This window comes from Ziziphus jujuba, chromosome 11 (genome assembly GCF_031755915.1).
Source record: "Ziziphus jujuba cultivar Dongzao chromosome 11, ASM3175591v1".
NCBI classification, from domain to species: domain Eukaryota; kingdom Viridiplantae; phylum Streptophyta; class Magnoliopsida; order Rosales; family Rhamnaceae; genus Ziziphus; species Ziziphus jujuba.
In genome coordinates, this window is record NC_083389.1 from 7,744,627 (window position 1) to 7,766,374 (window position 21,748).

The 21,748-nt window shown below is 35.0% G+C and overlaps 2 protein-coding genes across 9 annotated transcripts; both read left to right on the forward strand.

Annotated features, from left to right (window-relative positions):
• The first annotated feature begins 231 nt into the window (after window positions 1–231).
• On the forward strand, window positions 232–19,057 carry LOC107432049 (protein SHOOT GRAVITROPISM 6). 8 transcript variants are annotated; one of them, XM_016043104.4, is made up of 51 exons: window positions 239–409; window positions 508–598; window positions 681–735; window positions 857–988; window positions 1,270–1,341; window positions 1,507–1,597; window positions 1,709–1,804; window positions 2,128–2,206; window positions 2,350–2,413; window positions 2,611–2,714; window positions 2,954–3,059; window positions 3,424–3,513; window positions 4,080–4,157; window positions 4,313–4,380; window positions 4,459–4,558; window positions 4,682–4,858; window positions 5,176–5,265; window positions 5,384–5,449; window positions 5,698–5,796; window positions 5,897–5,971; window positions 6,221–6,280; window positions 6,725–6,814; window positions 7,376–7,497; window positions 8,331–8,460; window positions 8,542–8,621; window positions 9,178–9,313; window positions 10,290–10,371; window positions 10,559–10,704; window positions 10,798–10,878; window positions 11,009–11,109; window positions 11,313–11,551; window positions 11,708–11,817; window positions 11,988–12,116; window positions 12,255–12,329; window positions 12,408–12,541; window positions 12,651–12,723; window positions 12,954–13,085; window positions 13,450–13,631; window positions 13,714–13,836; window positions 13,908–13,968; window positions 14,069–14,164; window positions 14,781–14,881; window positions 15,541–15,646; window positions 16,173–16,286; window positions 16,399–16,473; window positions 16,637–16,735; window positions 17,142–17,213; window positions 17,299–17,384; window positions 17,479–17,572; window positions 18,334–18,441; window positions 18,525–19,057. In XM_016043104.4, exons 1-51 carry the CDS (start codon window positions 352–354, stop codon window positions 18,687–18,689), a joined length of 5,193 nt encoding a protein of 1,730 aa, XP_015898590.1. In that variant the 5' UTR covers window positions 239–351; the 3' UTR covers window positions 18,690–19,057. The 8 variants fall into 8 exon arrangements, 7 of the variants coding, with proteins under 7 accessions (XP_024935409.1, XP_048320811.1, XP_015898590.1 ...); XM_025079641.3 differs by lacking the exons at window positions 18,334–18,441; window positions 18,525–19,057 and adding an exon at window positions 17,685–18,321 and having other exon boundaries at window positions 235–409; XM_048464854.2 differs by lacking the exon at window positions 2,954–3,059 and having other exon boundaries at window positions 238–409; window positions 2,601–2,714.
• Window positions 19,058–19,285: 228 nt separating this feature from the next.
• LOC107432013 (UDP-glycosyltransferase 73C6) lies at window positions 19,286–21,585 on the forward strand. The gene has a single exon (XM_016043065.4). The coding sequence runs from the start codon at window positions 19,941–19,943 to the stop codon at window positions 21,444–21,446; it is 1,506 nt and encodes a 501-aa protein (XP_015898551.2). The 5' UTR covers window positions 19,286–19,940; the 3' UTR covers window positions 21,447–21,585.
• Window positions 21,586–21,748: the final 163 nt, after the last annotated feature.

Sequence of the window (21,748 nt, forward strand, 5' to 3'; positions counted from 1 at the left end):
AACTTTCAATAAACTAAATCTTAAAAAATTAAATTTTGAAAATCAATTTCTCTATAATTTTATAACTTCCTAAAGGTTTTAATTCAAAGGACAAAGTCGGAAATTCAAAAGTTAAAACATTTAATTCACCGTGGAACTTACGCGGTACGGACTAGAGGTCTTAACCATTGCAGAAAGTAAAAGGATAAAGGCATGGCAACGGTAAAATTGGGGATGAGAGAAAGTTTACTCGCCGTTTCGGAATAACGGCGGGATCTAGAAAGCCTTTTCCTCTTCTTCTTTCTCGCATGTACCTTTTTTTTTTTTTTTTTTATGTCTTTTCTCTTTTTCTGTTGAGACTGGTTCTCCTTGATGTTTTTCGATTCTTCCATGGCTTCGTCAAGCTGTGGAAGTTCAGTTCCTGCGCCAGGTACCTCCAGCTTGAAATTTAATTCGTACAATTTTGAATTGTTTACTTTTTATGGTCTCTGATCTCAGAATTGTGTGTGTTGTGGTGCTCTGTTTCAGAGGCCGTTCAAGTTCTCGTATCGTCTCTGGCAGATGAATCCCCCATGGTCAGAGAGGCATCCATGGCCGCCCTTAAGGATATCGTTTCACTGTACTTGTCTTTTCTCTCTTTCTATGTATTTGTTGCAAAAATAATGTGAATGTTTTAGACCTAATTGAATTTGCAATTTTAGAAACCCGCTTCTAGTTCTCGACTGTTGTTCGGCCACTTCCCGAGGAGGCCGTCGGGTAATCTCCGGTTTCTTGGAATTCAAGCTAGTTCCTTCTCCAATATTCTTATGTGGATTATAATCAGTTTTCTTTTCATTTTTGTTTTTATTTTTATTTATTTATTTATTATTATGTTAAGCGCTTCGGGAATATGGCTGGGGTCTTTCAAGTTATGGCATTCGGAGTCCAAGCGCTGCACAAAAATGATGTTGATCCTCCTTTTATGACTAAACTGGCTAAAATCGCCACGGCTGAGATGATATCCTCCAAGGTTTTTCCCATCTACACGAAATAAAATCATCAAGTGCCTCATATTAATTTCTTGAGGGGAAAATCAAAAAGAAAAATTGATAGGAGAAAATGATTATTCAAACTTGTGCCTGCCAAGTACTTGTTTAGTTTTGTTAACTTTCATCATTTGTAAATATTTGTAGTATTTATTATAGCAGTAGAAATTTGATGTTCAAGGTCGTTGTATGTTTGGCTTGGAGCCAATATAGTTTCATATACAAAACTTCAATTGCCATTTTAATTAAGATGTTGGTGCTGTAGGAACTGAATGTTGACTGGCAAAGAGCTGCATCTGCGTTGCTTGTTTCGATAGGCTCACATTTTCCTGACCTAGTAAGTGCCTTACTGTTGCATTTAGTGAAGAGTTCCATTTGTGTACTAATTCATTGTCATTTACTCCTCTATCCTCCCTTCCCACCCTTTTTTTTCAAAATTTTTTTATTCAATTTCTGTGTCTCCAAGTCAATGATATATATCTATATATATATATTTATATAGATGATGGAAGAAATTTTTCTTCATTTGTCTGGGCCGAATTCTGCATTACCTGCTATGGTTCAAATACTTGCTGACTTCGCTTCTGCTGATGGTGAGTAATCAATCTACCTTTTTGTTTTTGCTTTATGTTTGGGAGGAATTGTCAATGTTTATGTCTTCTTAAACTAAAATATCTGCTTTACATGTTAATTTTTTATTAAAGCATTGCAGTTCACTCCACGGTTGAAAGGTGTACTTTCACGAGTTCTTCCAATTCTTGGAAATGTGCGAGACAACCATCGGCCAATTTTTGCTAATGGTATGGTGACTCTTCTTTGGTTTTTGTACTGGAGCGTGTTATATTTTAAGTCCTTTTCAGTTTGGTGGTTGCTGCATTTTATCTGGTTTTAGGTGGCAAGTTGAATAGAAATTGTAGTAAATTGTTTATGGTTTTTTCTACTATTTTTCCTTATTTTTATTTAGTTATTCATTACTTTTTAATTATGACTTTTATTGTGTTTAACAAAGAGTAGAGGTTCTCTCTACATTCCATTTTTATTTTTAATTACTTTTACTTCTGGGCTTAATTTCAGTGCAAAAATTCAGTCTTTTTTTTTTTTTTTTTTTTCTGTTCTTTTCCAGCGTTTAAGTGTTGGTGTCAAGCTGTTTGGCAATACTACCTGGATTTCCCTTCACATTCACCTCTTGATGGCAGCATCATGTGAGATCAATCATTTGTTGCTATATTGTTACTTTCATTTATTCTCTCATTATTTTTGACTGGTTCATTTTTGGTGACTTGCAGTTGCAACAAATAATTTAACTGTGTTCCTTCTAAAATAAATAACTGTAATTTTAGTGCAGGTCATTTCTGAATTCTGCTTTCGAGCTTTTACTAAGAGTTTGGGCAGCTTCACGGGATCTAAAGGTTAGCAATAATACATTTTCCTCTCCTTTTTCTCCTTGTATTCTTCATTCATGTCCTTCCTGGTTTCTTAACTGCAACTCTACCCATGTATGGCTAATTATAATTTTGAAAAAATTGTATCAGTTAATATTATCTTCAGGAAACAAATCTTAGTTGTTGTTTGATTGTTCACCGATAATAATTTTAGTCTGGATTAGGTTCGCACATCTTCTGTCGAAGCATTGGGTCAGATGGTTGGCCTGATTACCAGGACACAGTTAAAAGCAGCTTTGCCAAGACTTGTTCCTACAATATTGGAATTGTAAGTGATTTTTATTTCATGGCTTTGAACTCCATATATTTATGGCACTATAGGTTCTTCATCTTCTATTTTTGTTTTGTTTTGTTTGCTTTCCTGGGGTACATCCTTTGGTGATGGTGTTTGTTTCTTCTATGGGTATACTTTTTTAGCATAATTTGTCCTCATTAATTTCACATGTATCAACAACTTTGTAGTGTTAGGGTGTAGTTACAGTGTGGTTTTCTTTTTCTGTTGCTTAGGTATAAAAAAGACCAAGATATTGCGTTTCTGGCGACATGTAGTCTCCACAACCTCTTAAATGCCACTTTACTGTCAGAAAGTGGTCCTCCTTTGCTTGACTTTGATGTAAGTTATGAAAAATCCTGTTTTTCAATTCCTAATTAGGCTTTTGGTTTTGAAGTATTAGTTTAACTATCATTACCTGTAATGATGCTATCTGCAGCTGCAATCATGGTTACAATACATGTAAACCTTTTAAGGAAAGTTTTCAATAAACATGAGTACTTCATATTTAATATCGTTAGTCCATCTTGTGAGAGTTCTGTCACTTAAGTCATCATTTTTATTGTTACTTTAACATTGTCTGTTATTCTAGTTTTTTCTTGTATGAAATATATATATATATATATATATATATATATATTTATATATTACTGATGAAAATAGAAAGCATAAAATTTTGTGTAAATTCTCTTCTAATGGTTTACAGGAGCTTACAGTAATTCTATCGACACTACTTCCAGTGGTTTGTATCAATAACGATAGCAAAGAAAATTCAAGTTATGCAGTCGGACTGAAGGTATATTGTTACCCTTTCTTCTTGGTGCAGATTCTTTGAATTCAATATCTTTGATATGTTCTGCTTTCAGTAGGTTCCTTTTTCTTTTCTAGCTTTTGAGTTGCTTGAATGTGGAAAACTCTTGTTTTGTTCTTACATCTTGACCCCTTGTATTATAAAGTATGTTATTTAGCCCTTACCCATTTGCTGTATAACCAATCAACATTACCTTTTAGTTTTTCCATCTCATTTTTAGCTCTTTTTCACTCTAGGTACTATTTCTGTGAAGCTTAGATATATCCGTGAAAGTATCTGCTCTCTATGCTATATTTAATGCATATTAATCAGGGTTAACAGTTATCTTTAGTTTTAGTTGTTAAACTTGAATTATGTGATTCACCATTTTGCTTGTTTAACTTGAGTTGGAAATAATGTTTTTTAACTATAAATTGCGGTTCTATTTGAAATTTTCATTTTTGAAGGTTTTTCATCCTCTTGAGTGTTTTTGAATCATTTAGAAAATGAAAAAGAAAAACAGTTGTGCTTATTAGCGTTTAGTTAAAAACTTGGTTTTGTTTTTTCTGCAGACATATAATGAAGTTCAACGCTGCTTTCTGACAGTTGGCTTGGTTTATCCTGAGGATCTGTTTACATTCCTAATAAATGTAAGTACCATTTAAACTCCAGACACTTTTAGCCTTTATGTATAGTCTCTTAGAATGAGCATACTGTTATTTGTTGGTTAGTCACGTGGTTTTTAGTATATCAACACAGAATTTGAACTTTTTTTTTTTTCGTTCTGTCCTTTCCGTGACACCAGAAATGCAGATTGAAAGAAGAACCTCTGACATTTGGTGCACTTTGTGTTTTAAAGCATCTCTTGCCCAGGTTTGTTATACTTTGGTTTTCTGTAATAACTCTCTTGATTCTTTCGCTCCACCTGACTTTTCGTGATTTTTTTTGGAGGTTGTCTGAAGCTTGGCACAGTAAAAGGCCTTCACTAATTGAAGCTGTAAAGTTTTTGCTAGATGAGCAAAATTTAGGGGTCCGAAAGGCACTTTCAGAGGTGCTTTTATTTATTGATGGTCTTAGCACTTTGTCATTTTTTGCCCTATTTTCGAATCAGTTTTGGTTGAATGATTCAATTTACCTGCTCTTCCGATTTGAACAACATGTTGCTTTTGTGCAGTTGATTGTAGTTATGGCTTCGCATTGTTACTTGGTTGGTTCATCTGGAGAGTTGTTTGTTGAATACCTTGTGCGGCATTGTGCTTTAACAGATCAAGATAAAAGTAATCTTCAGATGTCCAAAGAAGTCTTTGTGTCAGGAAAAGCTTATGTCCCTTTCCAGTACAGGAGATTGGAGGTTTATATCGGACATGGATACTAGTATTTTTTTTCGTTTCATTTTTTACCTGTTGTAGTTGTATAAAATGTATGTTTAGTTGTCCATATGTTATGAACTTATGATCGCATCCCCAAAAGAGATAACTGATGAAATCTTGGTAATTTCTAGCCCTGGCAAGGTGTATAAATACTTTTACAATTACTGAAATGTATAACGTATAATTTTCCTGTCACAAATCATTAAGGTCAGGTTTGCAGGTGATATGCATGATTTTCCTGTTGGATATAATGGTTGAAAATTATTTATGGCATTCAATAACTGATTATTTTTCTCAGGTGAAAATTGAGGGAGTTTGTCCAATAGAGTTGAGATCAATATGTGAAAAAGGACTTCTTTTGCTTACCATCACTGTCCCTGAAATGGAGGTATACCAGTTTGTCAATTTTATTTTCTTTTGGAAATGTTTCTTTCGATTCCCATTGATTGTAATTAAATGGAAAATAAGAAAGAATAACTTTTTAATGATATCTATATTTTCTGTAGCATGTTCTGTGGCCTTTTCTGTTGAAGATGATTATCCCCCGGGTTTATACTGGTGCTGTTGCAACTGTAAGTTTAAAGTCTACAACTTCATTTCATATATCTTTTGTGTGTGGAAATTATTTCAGCATGTGAACATCATCTGTTCCTTCCTATATATGACTGGTGTATATATATGGGTGTTTGCTTGAATGCAATCTTTCCTCTTTCCAAGTAGAAATGAATGAATTTTAAACTTCTGCATGCATTTAATACGACTGGTATTATCATTTTGACAAAATTTGCTAAATAATTGGAATGCACTTGTACCATTTCAGGTTTGCAGATGCATCTCAGAGCTGTGCAGACATAGATCTTCAAATAGTAATGCTCTTCTTAGCGAGTGTAAATCTCGCACTGATATACCTAATCCTGAGGTGTTAAATCTTTATTGGTGTTGATCATGTGTTTATTCTCATTTAATTGTCTTGATATAACAGTGGATCTCAGCTATCCATGTGATGTATTTGTGATTAGGAAATTTTTGCCCGCTTATTGGTGCTTTTGCATGATCCTTTGGCAAGGGAGCAGCTAGCAACTCAGATTTTGACAGTAAGCATATCTTCTTTTACAATTGTATGCCTGACTATACTTAATTATTAAATTGAGCGGATTCCATATCACATTTCTTTTTTGCAATGCCCACTTGACTTGTACTAATAATAGGACTGATCTGATTTGGATATTTGACAGGCCTTCTGAGATCTTTACCTTTGTTATGCTGGTAAAACCAGCATATTTTATTGGAATAACTTGTGTTTCTGTTTAACAGATATATTTTCTACTTCTATTATCATGCAGGTCCTTTATTATCTGGCACCTCTCTTTCCAAAAAATATCAACTTGTTTTGGCAAGATGAGGTATGGTGTTATGTTGTCGATATTTTAAGTGTAGAAGGTTCATCCTTGGGCTAAAGTTTTCTAATGCATACAAACTAGTAAAAGGTTCCACACAAAAATATAAATGATGCAACAAAGACTTGATATACGGAAGCCAGTTGTCATTATATTTTAATGTCAATATTTGGTTTAAGTAGGGAAAGTTAATTGGAGGAACTACGGTGGGGTTTGCTATCTATGGTAGGAGGATTGTTTTGGAATTTGGAATTCCATGCAATATGGCACTGTCATTTTCACATCTTCAATGCATCTTTTTGTGTATTTAAAAACTTTCCATTATATCTTTAATTAATAGGCAAAAGTACTTGTTCAGTCAGGTTTCTATTTTCTATTTGTGATCAATGAGAAGTACCAAAAACAATGAGCATTTGGATCTAATTGTTTGTTTTCTTTGCTAAGCTCTAGATTCCAAAGATGAAGGCATATGTTAGTGATACGGAAGATCTAAAACAGGATCCTTCTTATCAAGAGACTTGGGATGACATGATAATTAATGTAAGTGTGGCTGAAATCTGTTTTGTTTCCTACCAAATATTTATTATGTTTTACAAGGTGAGAAGGTCATGCCTAGGTGATATAGAATGTTTTTTAAAGGACATGGACATGTGTTTCTTTTACTTTGTTTATTTTGTGGAATGTGAATTTAATTATTTTCTCAAAAAAGCAAAAAAAAAAAAAAAAAATTCAATAAACTAAAGGGGTTTCATCTATTTTGTCTCAAATGATTTCTATGAATACTTTGTTTTTACTCTGTTTTTCTTTTGGAGAGTTTATTCAGGTACATTTAGTGACAGTTATTCTTTTTCAGATGTTACTGCTAGGCCCACCAAATTTTGTTTACCAAATGATGTGGCAGGAGATTAGTGGTTGACAAAAAACTAGACCCTAGATTCATGGAAAGCGAACTTAATAACATCTGTAAACAAAATTTGGTGACCCTAGCATTTTTGTATGGATAAACGAGGATATATATAAATATATATTAAAATGAGAATATGTGTAAAAATAAAGTCTCTCCTCAGTCAGAAACATCATTAATATTGGTTTTGAATATAGTTTCTTGCAGAATCTTTGGATGTTATTCAAGATGCTGATTGGTTGATATCCCTTGGAAATGGTTTCACTCAACAATATGAACTTTATACTCCTGATAATGAACATTCTGCACTACTTCACCGGTAATAATGTTTTCAAATAGGATAAGTTGTACATCTGAAAATCAAAGTTGTTCTCATAGTACATCTGAAAATCAAAGTTGTTCTCCATTCCTTTACAGTATTTTTATTTTGAGATATATTGTTTATGAAATTCTAGAAAGCCTATTTGACTATATTACTCTAGAGATTGTTCACTTATTGTTGTTGGTCTCTTGAATATCACGATATGTATGTTGTGGGGTGTTTGATTTTTGGTAGCCAATGTCAATGGCTGTCGTTGAGGTTACTTAATGATTTGTTGATGTGTCACTTTCTATTTTTCTCTATGATGTCAAAGGCATATCAGTTAGCCAGAAGGGCATTTATTATATTCTAGCTTACATAGTGATATTGTTTGGAATATTCTTGCTTACATTACTTATAGCATGTATTATAACCTTAAAGTGTATATTTGAAGAAGTAATTAGAGAGAAAAAGTTAGTGAAAATAAAGATGGTATATGAGCAGAAGATTGTGAGCCTTACTTTCTCGTTTATGGTTTTGAAGAATTTGTTTTAGAATAAAGATATGATGCTTGGTTGACTAGTTTTTAAAAAGAGTATAGATCTATATTTATTCATTTATTTTCTTCCCAGAGGTGTACTTTTAATTTGGCATAGTTTCCAGTTTTTATGCATGTTAACAATACAAAATGATTATTTCCATGGGAACTGTTTGCTTTAGTTTTAGATCTGCACTTCCATGGTCCTGCAGGAAGAAATATACATTTTTAACATTTTCAAATCAAAGGAACGTGATGTAATTTCAATGTTGGATGCATTTCTATAAATTTTGGTTTGCCCTTTCAATTGCAGGTGCTTTGGCATGCTGCTTCAAAAAGTCAAGGACAGGGGTTATGTCCGCGATAAGATTGATTGGATGTATAAACAAGCTAATATTACGATTCCAACAAACCGGCTTGGTTTGGCTAAAGCCATGGGATTGGTATATTAGAGTTTGGAATTCATTATTTATTTTTTCCATTTAATTCTGTGCTAGTGATTCACCGCTTTTGGCTGCTTCAAGGTTGCGGCATCCCACTTGGATACTGTATTGGAAAAGCTGAAAGACATTCTGGACAATGTTGGGCAAAATATCTTTCAGAGGTTTATGCTCTTCTTTCTGGAGAAATTTCTTTCTGTTTATTTTTCTATGAAATTCATAAAACATGTGCTTTATCTCTCTCTCTCTCTCTCTCTCTCTCTCTCTCTTTAGCATATGTAGCCATTTATTTATTGTTGTTCTCTTCAACATTTAGGAACTTCATGTGTAATATTATCACTTTCTTAAACATTCTGTTCCAATATTGTTATAATTTTACGTTATAGATTTACTACAATTTCCATCATTTTAATCAAATTGAATAGAATAATTTAATGCAGAACAATTTACTTTAAGCTAAAGAAATCATGTCTGCAAGAGGTGAGCTATCGTAATTCTGGTGATCATTAGTTTACTGGTCAAAGAAAATCTTATTATAAATTTGAGCGCGGAATTTTGCATGATTGCAGAATAATATGGGCCCAATTAGTTTTCTCGTTTTATATTTTATGTTTCTTTGTCAACCTTCAGTTTTTAATGCATTTTGGTTACCTTGCTAGGCAAGGATGGATTTGTTATATGGATATTGTGCTAAATAGTTTGTGATTTCATCCATTGCAGATTCTTGTCTTTTTTCTCTGATAGTTTTAGAACAGAGGAATCTGATGATATACATGCTGCTTTGGCCCTCATGTATGGATATGCGGCAAAATATGCTCCATCAACAGTTATTGAAGCCCGGATTGATGCACTTGTTGTATGACACATCATTTCCTCTTTATCATTGCTGATATCTGGATGTTCACAGTTCCCAATATTATTATATTTATTATTATTTTCCTTGTTCCTCAAGAAAAAAAAAACTTTTTCCCTGGTTTGTTTACTGTGCATCCTTGTTTCATAAACACTAAAACTGACATTGAAAATAGCCTATGAATTAAGAGACGGTGCAAATTGAGTACTGTATGCTACTTGAATAGCATGACCTTTTCTTATGTATATGTATTCTTTTTTTTTTTGCTTGTTAGCTACTAGTATTGGTGTTCCCTTTTGGTTCTTTCTTCACACCCCCCCCCCCCCCCCCCCCCCCCCCCCCCCCCCCGGCGCGGGGGCTCCCTCTCCCCCCTTTGAGGATAATGCTCATCCTTTTGCATATTTAGGCAATCTGAGTGTGTAATATGCTCTTAAATTTATGTTCCATGCCATGACCTTTAGTGAAAGCAGGTACCATACTCTTTGCCGATTTAGGTTTCCTTATGCGAATTGAGTCCATAGGTATCTTGAGTCCTTACGTATATTGTTATCTCCTCATTTACTTTGTGACATCTTAAATTAGGTTTGTCTAGGCTTCTATCTGAGAATTACAATTTAAATGTGGTTGTTTCCAAATTCTCCTAGCATAAGATTCTACTTTGATATTTGATAGTGATGCCTTTCATGCTTAAGGACTCTACTCCATCTATACTTCTCGATTTATTTTTCCTGCTTTATCCTGTAGTGGATTTTCCAGCGTTTTTCATGGAACACAGATGTTAAAAATTTGTTAACATACTTTTTCTGGATTATTAATTGCTAAACCTTTAAGTTAATTTCATAGTTACTGTCGTAGCTCTAAGCTGAGTTCTGCTGGTTTAAGCTGGTCCATTGCTGTGTTTTAACTTCAAGGCATGCACTTTTCTATGGTTTAATAATAATTGTGCCCTTCTAATGCTTGCTTACTATTCCTCTTGCAGGGTACCAATATGCTATCACGGCTTCTTCATGTGCGCCATCCCACAGCAAAGCAGGCAGTTATCACTGCTATCGATTTATTAGGTTTTTACCATTCATTTAGTTTGGTTTTCTTTTTCTTGTTTAACTCTTTGTATTATCTGTCAGTGCCAGTAAATTCTCATGCTACGTGCTATTCTCCTGCCATTCTTTACAATGTTATAAGACTGAACTTTAATTTTACATTGTTCCATATGTTACAAAAAACATATAAATATTTTTAATGTTGCAGGCCGTGCTGTCATTAATGCTGCTGAAAATGGTGCATCTTTTCCATTGAAAAGAAGAGATCAGATGCTTGACTACATATTAACTTTGATGGGCCGTGATGACAATGACGGCTTTGCTGATTCTACTCTTGAACTTCTGCATACGCAGGTGTCTTAATTGTTTCTAAATGTTCATCTCAGAATATAGATGTATATTGTCACATTCTTGAACCATTTGAACTCAATATATGTATTTCTTCAGGCCCTTGCTTTAAGTGCATGCACCACGTTGGTCTCCGTGGAGCCAAAACTAACAATTGAAACTAGAAACCATGTATTGAAGGTAAGAAATTTGTAGATTTTTGTCAATATGCATCATATATAACTGGGGATGCTTTCAAAATAATCCGTTTAATTTAGTCTGTAATTTTAATATATCTGAAGCTTTGTAAATTTTCTGATAAATGTTACAGGCCACGCTGGGGTTCTTTGCTTTACCAAATGACCCAGTAGATGTTGTTGATCCCTTGATTGACAACCTTATCACTCTTTTATGTGCAATTCTTCTCACATGGTAATTTAAATCACATAGTTTATGCTCTCTTGGGATACTTAATCTACTGAAGCATCTATATGATAGAGTGTGGAGTGCATGAAATTTATGTTTGCATATATTACATGTCTGTATGTTTTTTTGTATGATTCACTGTTTTTGTGATTGCATTTATAGTTTACATTGTTCTTACCTCTCTGATTAGCATATTTATGACAATCTAGCGGAGAGGATGGAAGAAGTCGATCTGAACAGTTACTGCATATTTTGAGGCAAATTGATCAATATGTTTCTTCGCCTATGGATTATCAAAGGAGAAGAGGTTGTCTCGCAGTGCATGAGATGCTTCTCAAGTTTCGGATGGTTTGCATCAGTGGATATTGTGCCCTAGGCTGCCAAGGATCTTGCACGCACAGCAAGCAAATTGATCGTACACTGCATGGGAACTTTTCAAACTTACCAAGTAAAAGAGTTACTTGATGCCTTTTTTTTTAACTGATTTTTTCATTTGTTGTTTAGTTTCGTTTTACTCCTCCCGCTTCCCTCTTCATTTTTTGTTGTCTTTATATATGTATATGTATGTGCTATTACATTACTATTTATTTTGAAAAACTGCCAGCTGCATTTGTGTTGCCAAGCCGTGGGGCCTTGTGTTTGGGAGACAGGGTCATTACGTATCTTCCACGTTGTGCAGACACTAATTCTGAAGTTAGAAAAGTTTCTGCTCAGGTTTCTCTCTCTCTCTCTCTCTCTCTCTCACACACACACACACACACACACATATAAGTTAATTCATTTTGATAAAAAAATTATCTGGCCTTCTTTGTACTGTGCTGTGTCTGTTTTAGTTTCCTTCTTGTTTTGTTCTAGATATGTCATGGTAATTTTTCTCTCTGTAGATTCTCGATCAACTATTTAGTATTTCACTTTCACTTCCAAGGTCAGCAGCGTCTAATTTTGGTGTGGATCTAGAATTGTCATATGGTGCATTGTCCTCCCTAGAGGATGTGATAGCCATCTTGAGGAGTGTAAGCTCATTGGCAACTCTTGCTATTTTTTGTTTGTCCATTTTTTTCTGTTATTCTTTTAACATATAACTGGTTGGCTATTTGAGGGCATGAGAGAGTGCATGAATAGGGTAATTGATCCATTTCCCTTATATTCAGGATACTTCCATTGATCCATCCGAGGTTTTTAATAGAATTGTCTCCTCTGTTTGTGTATTACTGACAAAGGATGAGGTAAGGTTTATTAATGCGTGTGGTTGAAAACTTGGAATTGATAGTGCAACAACTTCATTTGTTCTTTATTTTTTGCAGCTTGTAGCTACGCTTTATGGTTGCAATGCTGCTATATGTGATAAGATCAAGCAATCAGCTGAAGGGGCTATTCAAGCTGTCATTGAGTTTGTTACAAAGAGAGGGAGCGAGCTGGGTGAAATTGATGTATCAAGGTTTATCCATTACTGAAATTGTGAATATATCATTCAAAAAATAAATTCTTTGCTGAGGTAGGAATGCATTTATGTGCTTCTTAGTAACTCTGATGATACATGCTTACAGGACAACCCAATCTCTGCTCTCTGCAGCAGTTCATGTAACTGAGAAGCATTTACGTTGGGAAACACTTGGAGCTGTATCTTTTTTTACCTCCCATATTTGTATTCATTTACCTACTTGTTAAAGCTATGACTTGATACTGTTCACTTATTTTGAATGTTTAAACTGTCTATAGCTTGGTGAAGTCAACTAGCAGTTACTATGGATTTTCATTTTCCAATAGGATATTGCACCTTTCTTTTCTGGATGTTTTGGGTGTGGGAAGAGGGTTCTCAGTCTCATTTATATAACCTTAACTTCCAGAAGATATCCTCTCTAGCTGAAAACACCCGTACAAAAGTTGTTTTCAATGAAGTATTGGCTATGGCTGGAAAGGATTTAATCACAAAGGATATATCTCGACTTCGTGGTGGTTGGCCAATGCAGGATGCATTTTATGTGAGTTCCATTTAATTTTCAGTTTTAAAGATTGCTTATTATGTCTCTTCGGTGTTTTTACTTTCTTATATTGGATCTCCTGAACTCCAGCATAAATACCTTGTAGACTTGGTTAATTATGTAATGATGGTTATTGTGCATGTATATTTCTCACGTGATACAACTGTGCACATGGCTATACATTTGTTGTTTGTGTTACACTCTGCTTCCCTCTCTCTCTCTCTCTCTCTCTCTCTCTCTCTCTCTCTCTCTCTCTCTCATATTTCAATTAGTAGTTGTTTTCTGCTAAATTGACATTTCGATCCTGTAAACTTAGTTAATCAACTTTTTATCTCTTTCACATTCTTCTTTTGGTGTCTTGTAGACATTTTCCCAGCATACAGTGCTCTCAGTTTTGTTCCTGGAGCATGTAATATGTGTCCTCAACCAGACACCAGTTCTTAAAGGTGATTCAGAGAAAGCTGACAATGCTAGTCATTTTGTTGAGTGTCAATCAGGGGACGACATTCTGCAAGCTGCTATTATTGCTCTCACTGCCTTTTTCAGGTCTCTTTAATCAGCTACATCTAACAAACTTAAGCTATATTATCTAGTTCCACAGTTTTGCCTTATTCTCATTCTGTTGCAGGGGTGGTGGCAAAGTGGGCAAGAAAGCAGTTGAGAATAATTATGCATCTGTGGTTGCTGAACTTACCATCCAATTTGGAAGTTGTCATGTTCTAGCTAGTTCTGGTGATCAAGAACCATTACGGTAATGATCTAGTAATCTTTCTTTGGATATCTTTATTAGCATGCCCTCATGCTTTAGTATTTATTTTTCAGGACGCTTTTAACTGCATTTCAGGCATTCTGTGAATGTGTTGGAGACCTTGAAATGGGAAAGGTAGCAAACATGTAGAGATAATTTATACATAATTGCTACTGTAATGGAGTCTTCAAGTGGTGCCTTCTATATAAAAATTGATTTTGATTAATGTCCGTAGATTTTATCTAGAGATGGAGAGCAAATTGAAAATGAGAAGTGGATCAATCTAATTGGAGATATTGCAGGATGCATCTCTATAAAGAGACCTAAAGAGGTAAGATGACTTATTTTTGGTAGTTTGTCTAGCATAATTCATTAAAACTCACAACAAGGTGTAGACTTCAAAATAAGATAAAGAAAAAGAAAACCATGAATTAGAATTTGGGACGTGAGCATTCTACTATTTTTTATTGTTAGACAAGGTGATTAAAAATTTAATATTCTCTTATTCTCTGGCTAATGGGATGTTTAAAGCTTATTAGCAACCAACTAATGTCCATGCATTTTCATTGCTTTGAATGTTTGCATGTATAAAGTTGTTATTGGGATAAAATTCCTGAGATTGTCCATCATTGAAATTCAGTGGCATTCAATTATAGGCCAATCCTTCCTTATGTTTCTTGAGCACATGTTAAAGAGCAACTTGTCCAATCCTTGGGGCTTGACAGTTCCGTCTTTCTTTTGTAGAGTTTTTAGACCTTCTACTTCTTGAGGTCACTGTGTTACTCATGGTTGGTACATAAATGATAATTCAAGTGGAGTAGTATTAAATTTAAAAACCATACCTTCAATTTAGTATGTCCATGCACATCTTCATGGTTTCGGTTTGCAGGTATCCAAACTATTACTGATTGTTCTCTTATGGTGTTTTTTTTGGTTTATTAATTTAGATTCAAAGTATATGTTCAATTTTAAGTACCTCGTTAAATCGTCACCAAAAATACCAAAGGGAAGCTGCAGCTGCTGCACTATCAGAGTTTGTCCGCTACAGGTATATGATAGTTGATTTTTTCTCACAAGTTATCTGGCTTAGTGCTCAAGGCTTAAGCCTTCATCTCTATTTGGATTCTGCTTATATCCATTATGGCCACACATGATATTGATGAAATTCTTATTTAATAAATTTTTACAAATTTGGGGTAATTCCTGTCTGATGTGTGCTTTTAAGATCCAGTTTAGTTCTTTTAAAGTGTTAAGATGTGTGTTAACTTTTTTTATATCGTTAGCCCGAATATTGATAATTTAGAATTTTGACATTAATGGTAAATTAACATTGTAAAATGTATGATCTCGGATTTAGATCCAACCTCAGTTATAGTAATTTACTCTTCTGCATGTGTAAGGCTCGACTTTCTCTCTGTTATTGGATTGGCCTTTGCATGAGGGGTGATTTTAATAGTGTATGTTTGTGTTAATTTGATAAAGGCTCATTTCTTAATAGCTTAAGTTTTTGGGGTTCGAGATAACATCTAGCATTCTTGAACTTGTTTTCTATAGCATGCTTTTTATTTGTTTATCTCTCTTTTTTGGTTTTCTTTTTTTCCCCCTTTTTGTTTTGTTGAAGTTGCTCTCTCTGTATTTCTCTCGTGTTAGATGGTTTTCAGACTTTATAGTTCTACTTCTTATTTGTTGGTGGTTTTAATAATGCAGTGGTGGATTTGGTTCTCTATTAGAGCGGATAGTGGAGGTTTTGTGTCAACATGTGTCAGATGAGTCTCCAACTGTTAGACGCTTGTGTTTGAGAGGATTAGTACAGGTTATTTACCAGCACAGAGTTATAGTGTTAAACTTTTACTGCATGCTTCTTCTGTATGTTTTTATTTTATTTTCAATTTTATGAAATGACAAGCTGTATATCTTTTCCCCTAAGATTAGCTGCATATTTTTCTGCATAAAGACATGCATGTGCAGACATGCTCATGTTTCAAACTTGTGGATGTCTTTATGAACTTCATACCTTTTCTGCCTCCATATGTTTTGATAAAAGGAAGGTTACTATATCATATTAGAAAGTCCTGGGAACACATTTGATTTTGTACACTTTTTTACATGAAGATATTCTCTGGTCTTAGGAAAAGTATCATGTTAAATTTGTTCATGCAAGGTATCTTTAGGCATGCTCATTTTGGGGATCTTCAAGGGGTATTTATGTGTGTGCCTTTAGAATTTTCATATTTGATTTTCTTTTAAGTATGTTAATTATTTGGGCCTATAACCTAAAGCAATTTGTGATTGTTTTCTCTATTATTTTTTTGAATTGTTTTCTATTCTCTGCATTGCAGATGCCATCTATACATATTCTACAATATACAGCTCAAGTTCTTGGCGTAATATTAGCTTTACTGGATGATCCCAATGAATCCGTGCAATTGACTGCAGTTTCTTGCTTACTCATGGTGAAAACCCCTTCTCCTGTTCATGCACATTAATGGGAAACTTGATAAAAAAGGTCTTCCTACACTGAAGTATAGACTAATTTGTTTACTTCTTTCCTTTTACATGTACTAGATACTTGAGTCATCACCCAATGATGCAGTTGAACCAATTTTGATTAATCTTTCTGTAAGGCTTCGTAATCTTCAGGTGAGACCCTAGTCAGAAGATTCTCAAACCTGTTATATTAAGTTTTCGTATCTCCTCGCCTGTCTCTGCAGTAACAGTCGCTGATGGTATTATTTGAAAGCATATGATTTAACAATATAGTAATTAACTGAAATCTAGACTGATTTACTGAATTTTTTTGTAGACATGCATGGATAAGAAGATGCGAGCTAATGCTTTTGCAGCTTTTGGAGCACTAAGCAACTATGGAGTTACATCACAACATGAGGCATTTGTTGAGCAGGTACCATAGAGATATTCAGTGCAAAACTGTTTTTGCTGAACTAAGATTTAATTTAATTAGTGACTCAATCCATTAGCTTGGGAATTAAAATTTATTTGAAAGATGCTTTTAGTTGAATCTATAGTCTCTAGCATTCATTTTGCTGCTTGTCAAAGTTGAATATCATGAAAGAAAATGATGATTTTTTATTTTATGGTTAGTATAACAGAATGTCCATGACAAAAATATAAGTGGATCATTTAATTTCTCTGTTGCATTTAGAAAATGAAATGACCGTGCTACTGGTATCATGTCTTGTTCAAGATGGCAGTTTTAGTTTTACACTATTGGACATATTTTAGCTTTTTATTGCATAAAAAATAAGCTATATAATTCATGATCCCCTAATGCTTGTAACTATGATCAGGTACATGCTACTCTTCCCCGCTTGGTTTTGCATCTTCATGATGATGATGTCAGTGTTCGACAAGCTTGCCGGGTAATTGCTTACCACCTTCTATGTTTCCTTTGCTGTTTATTTGACAAATTACCAACACCTTTTTTCTCCTCCCAAACTGCTATAGGATACTCTCAAACGAATCGCACCCTTGCTGGAAATGGATGGATTTTTCACTTTGCTCAACTCACATTGTTTCAACTCTGATTATCGGTATACCTTGATATATTTTTAATATGGATTCTTTTTGAAAACCATATTATGGTTTCCTTTTATGGTCATGGGAAATTTTTTTTAATATTTTCAGAAGTGACTATGAGGATTTTGTCAGAGACTTGTCAAAACAATTTTCTCAGCATCTTCCCTCCAGAGTTGATACCTATATGGCATCAGCAATACAGGTCAGAATGTTTGATAAACCCTAAGATTCAACTTCAAGTAATTTTTTTAATATGTTAAATGCATGTAGTATCTATATATAAACTCATTTGGAGAGCCTTAACCTACCATCAGGGGCAGAGCCATTGGTAAACTGTGGGGCCATTGATGATTTCAAACCATTACACTTGCAATGGCCCTAGCCATGGTCCCCCAGGCGACAACAGCTCTGCCACCGTCTACAATGGCTGTACTTGTGTTGTTTCTAGCTCCTGCAAAGTTGAATACTCTTTTTCTTTGGTTTTAATGTTTCTATTCCTTCTTGTCTTTTTTATATCCCCGGTCTTAATTTGTGTCTAGCCTGCAAGAATGAATACTCTTTTTCTTTGGTCGGTCAGTGCTTTCTCTATTTAACTTTCTGCTTGCGTGATACTGGTCTCAGTTCTTGTTGATTTGCTTTTTGTGATACTGGTCTCAGTTCCTGCTTCCATTTTAAAAGCATTATTACTTTCTATTTGGTTCCTGAATTAATGTTTCATTGGTTTAGTATAATCATATATTTCTCCTGAACCAGAGAGAGGGCACTGTGTTCCACAGGGTTATTTTATTAAGATAAAGTATCCATCTTGTAGTACAGTTTAATGAGCGTGCGTATTAGCATGACTAAATTATATTGAATGCGTTAAGCCTTCATGGTGCCCAAAGGACCCTGAACAAAGGGACGTTGAAATCCAGCATATTGTTATGTTGTTTGCTGATGTAATATTATGGTTTAACGTGGTAGGCTCTTGAGGCACCTTGGCCAGTAATTCAAGCAAATGCTATATACTTCTCCAGCAGTATGTTGTCCGTGTCGGATGATCAGCACATTTTAGCTCTCTACCATACCCAGGTATTATGTAGCACTGATACGATTCTTTGGATGTCATAGGTAAAAGTTCAGTAGCATTTACAAAAGTTTGTGTATTCTTGTAGGTGTTCGGAATTTTGGTGGGTAAAATGAGTCGTTCAGCAGATGCAGTTGTTAGAGCAACTTGCTCTTCTGCACTAGGTTTGCTGTTCAAATCCACAAACTCAATCTCTTGGAGAGCAGCTAGACTTGATCGGGTGGACTCTGTGAGAAGGATCCATGATTCATGAATCTAAGAAGTGACAAGGCACAGAGGATTAAATCAAATTGATCAGGTTACCCTATGTTGCATTTTCTGAGACAAAAAGAAATTCAGTCCTTGTTGGCCACAACGCTAGACCTCGCAGAGGAGCTACGGACAGGGAAATGAAGCACTTTTATGGACTCAAGGTAAATGTTGAAGCTATGTGATAATATTGTTGTAATTTTGTATAGTGGTTTGTGTTTGTCTACAGTGGGCTTGTTTCAATTGTTGTAAATTTGTGTTCCGTAGCATGAGGCGGGCTCAAGTTTATCTATGGCTTTGGGCCGGAAATAAAAAACGAGACCTTTTTACTTGTGCAGTATTTCAGTATCAATAATGTTAATTAATTTTTTTTTTTTTTGGGAATATGGTGAGAATGTCTGGTTGAAAATTGCTTTTGTAGCTATTATACTTGTTTGAAAGGATATTATTTTTCTCTTCTTTGTAGTTAAGTAAGGAGACAATGTTTGAAGTTTTTAATCACTTGAAATTGAAAATGGATGTTTATAAAATTGTTGAAGAATACAAGTAAAAGAACGTTGTAGTGGGTAGAAAAGAGGAAGGAAAGGATAGATTGTTGAGATGTCTAGCTCTAATAGATTCAAGGGATCAAAGAATTTTATTATATTTATTATTGTGATCTTCCCAATTGACGAAGTCATAGTCAGCCCCCATAAAATAAGGAGAACAAAGAGACGTTCATTTCTATTCGATTTGAGTTCTGTAATTCTGGGATTTGTAATTTATTTTCCCATTGATTTTATGGTTGTTTATTAGTTGATGTCTTAAATGGGGAACCAGACAAAGGAGAAGTTATTCACTTTGACAAACATATCATGATGGCGACTTTAACGGAATATGTTGATAAGGCTGTCGGCCTGGCATTGATCATGTGTATATTCCCAGGAAAGGTACACAAAAATGAAAATGACCAATCTATAAGGGCTATATGAATATACATATAAGTGAGGGATGCTTCCATGCATTAACATGTTAGGTAGGTATTCACGGGCTTTGAGAAAGACTTCTAATGTAGTTTAATTTGACCATGTCACTGTCCAATGGAATTTTTGCATGTGGGATTAATTCATATATTGAATGAGACTGTATTTTCTTTCTAGGTTAAAGAATATTTGTTGGGATATAGCTGTCATCTAGGATAAATTTAAACTGTTTTTGTCCAGGCCTTCCCTGTTTCCTGCTCTATATAAACGTAAAGAAGAAAAAAAGGCCACCAATGCATAACCAAGCCATGGATTCCCAAACAAACCAGCTTCACTTTATCATGTTTCCCATAATGGCCCAAGGCCACATGATCCCAATGATAGACATTGCTAAAATGTTTGCTCAACGCGGTGTTATCATCACCATAGTTACCACACCACATAATGCTGCTCGTTTCAAAAAAAGTATTGATCGAGCCACAGTTTCTGGCCTCCAAATCCGAGTAATCCAACTGAATTTTCCATGCGAAGAAGCAGGATTGCCAAAAGGGTGTGAGAATTTCGACATGTTACCTTCACCAAACTTAGCTTTCAATCTTTTCACTGCAACCGCGAAGCTACAAGAGCCAGCAGAAAAGTTGATCCAAGAGCTAAAACCTCCGCCAAGTTGCATTATATCTGACTTCTGCTTGCCATGGACTATCGATATCGCTCGCAGGTTTCATGTACCAAGAGTTACTTTCCATGCGACAAGTTGCTTTACTATCTTGTGTACGCACATTTTGTACGCTGCCATGGTTCACCAAGACATAATCCCGAAATCAGACTCAGACTACTTTGTTGTGCCTGGACTGCCTGATCGAATTGAGATAACAAGAGCTCAGATACCAGCACCCTTGTCTCCAAACTTGATAGATTTCTGTCTACAAATTGAAGAAGCTGATAAGGCTTCCCATGGAGTAATCTTCAATTCTTTTGATGAGTTGGAGATGGAATATGTCAAAGAATACAACAAGGTTAAAAGGGTTTGGTGTGTAGGCCCAGCTTCAGTATGTAACAAAGACGAAATGGACAAGGCTCAAAGAGGTAACAATATGTCCGCAATTGATGAATACCACAGCTTGAAGTGGCTTGATTCATGGGAACCAAACTCCGTACTCTATGCCTGCCTTGGAAGCCTTTGTAATCTAGAGTCTTCACAACTGATAGAGCTTGGATTGGGCTTAGAAGCGTCAAATAAACCATTCATTTGGGTAATAAGGGGAGGAAAAGAATTAGAAGAAGTAGAAAAGTGGATTGTAAGAGATGGATTTGAGGAAAAAATAAAAAAAAGAGGGCTCGTGATTCACGGTTGGGCGCCACAATTATTGATATTATCACACCCGGCAATTGGTGGGTTCTTAACACATTGTGGTTGGAATTCTATATTGGAAGGGGTGTGTTACGGGATTCCAATGGTCACTTGGCCACTATTTGGTGACCAATTCTTGGGGGAGAGACTAGTTGAGAATGTACTCAAAATTGGTATGAGTGTTGGGGTGGAGGAACCAGTGAAGTGGGATGAGGAAGAGAAAAGTGGGGTGTTAGTGGAAAAAGACCGAGTGAAAAGGGCAGTTGAGAGACTGATGGACGGAGGAGAAGAAAGCCAAGCGAGAAGGGAAAGAGCTAGAGAGTTTGGAGAGACGGCAAACAGAGCAGTAGAAGAAGGAGGATCCTCTCATGTCAACATGACGTCGTTTATCCAAGACATCATGCAGCTGGCAAGAGTGCAACCGATGGAAAATAAAAATAAAAAATAGACTATATATATATAGAGAGAAACTAGTTCTGTAATCTGTATGGATTAATCTTCGTATTGATCAATATATGTACCAAAATTTGTGCTGGTGAATTTATAAATAATAAGCAAAATTTCCCTTATTTAGAAATACAAATAAATTTGCCTTATATACCGATTACCACAAGAATGTCTTGCTGTATTTATAAATATGAAGAAAATTGCTATATACATACCTATAGAAAATGGTGGAGATAAATTTTAGAAACTTTGTTATATGATCAACCGTGGATGCTTACCTTCCATTTCATTTCCATATTTGTA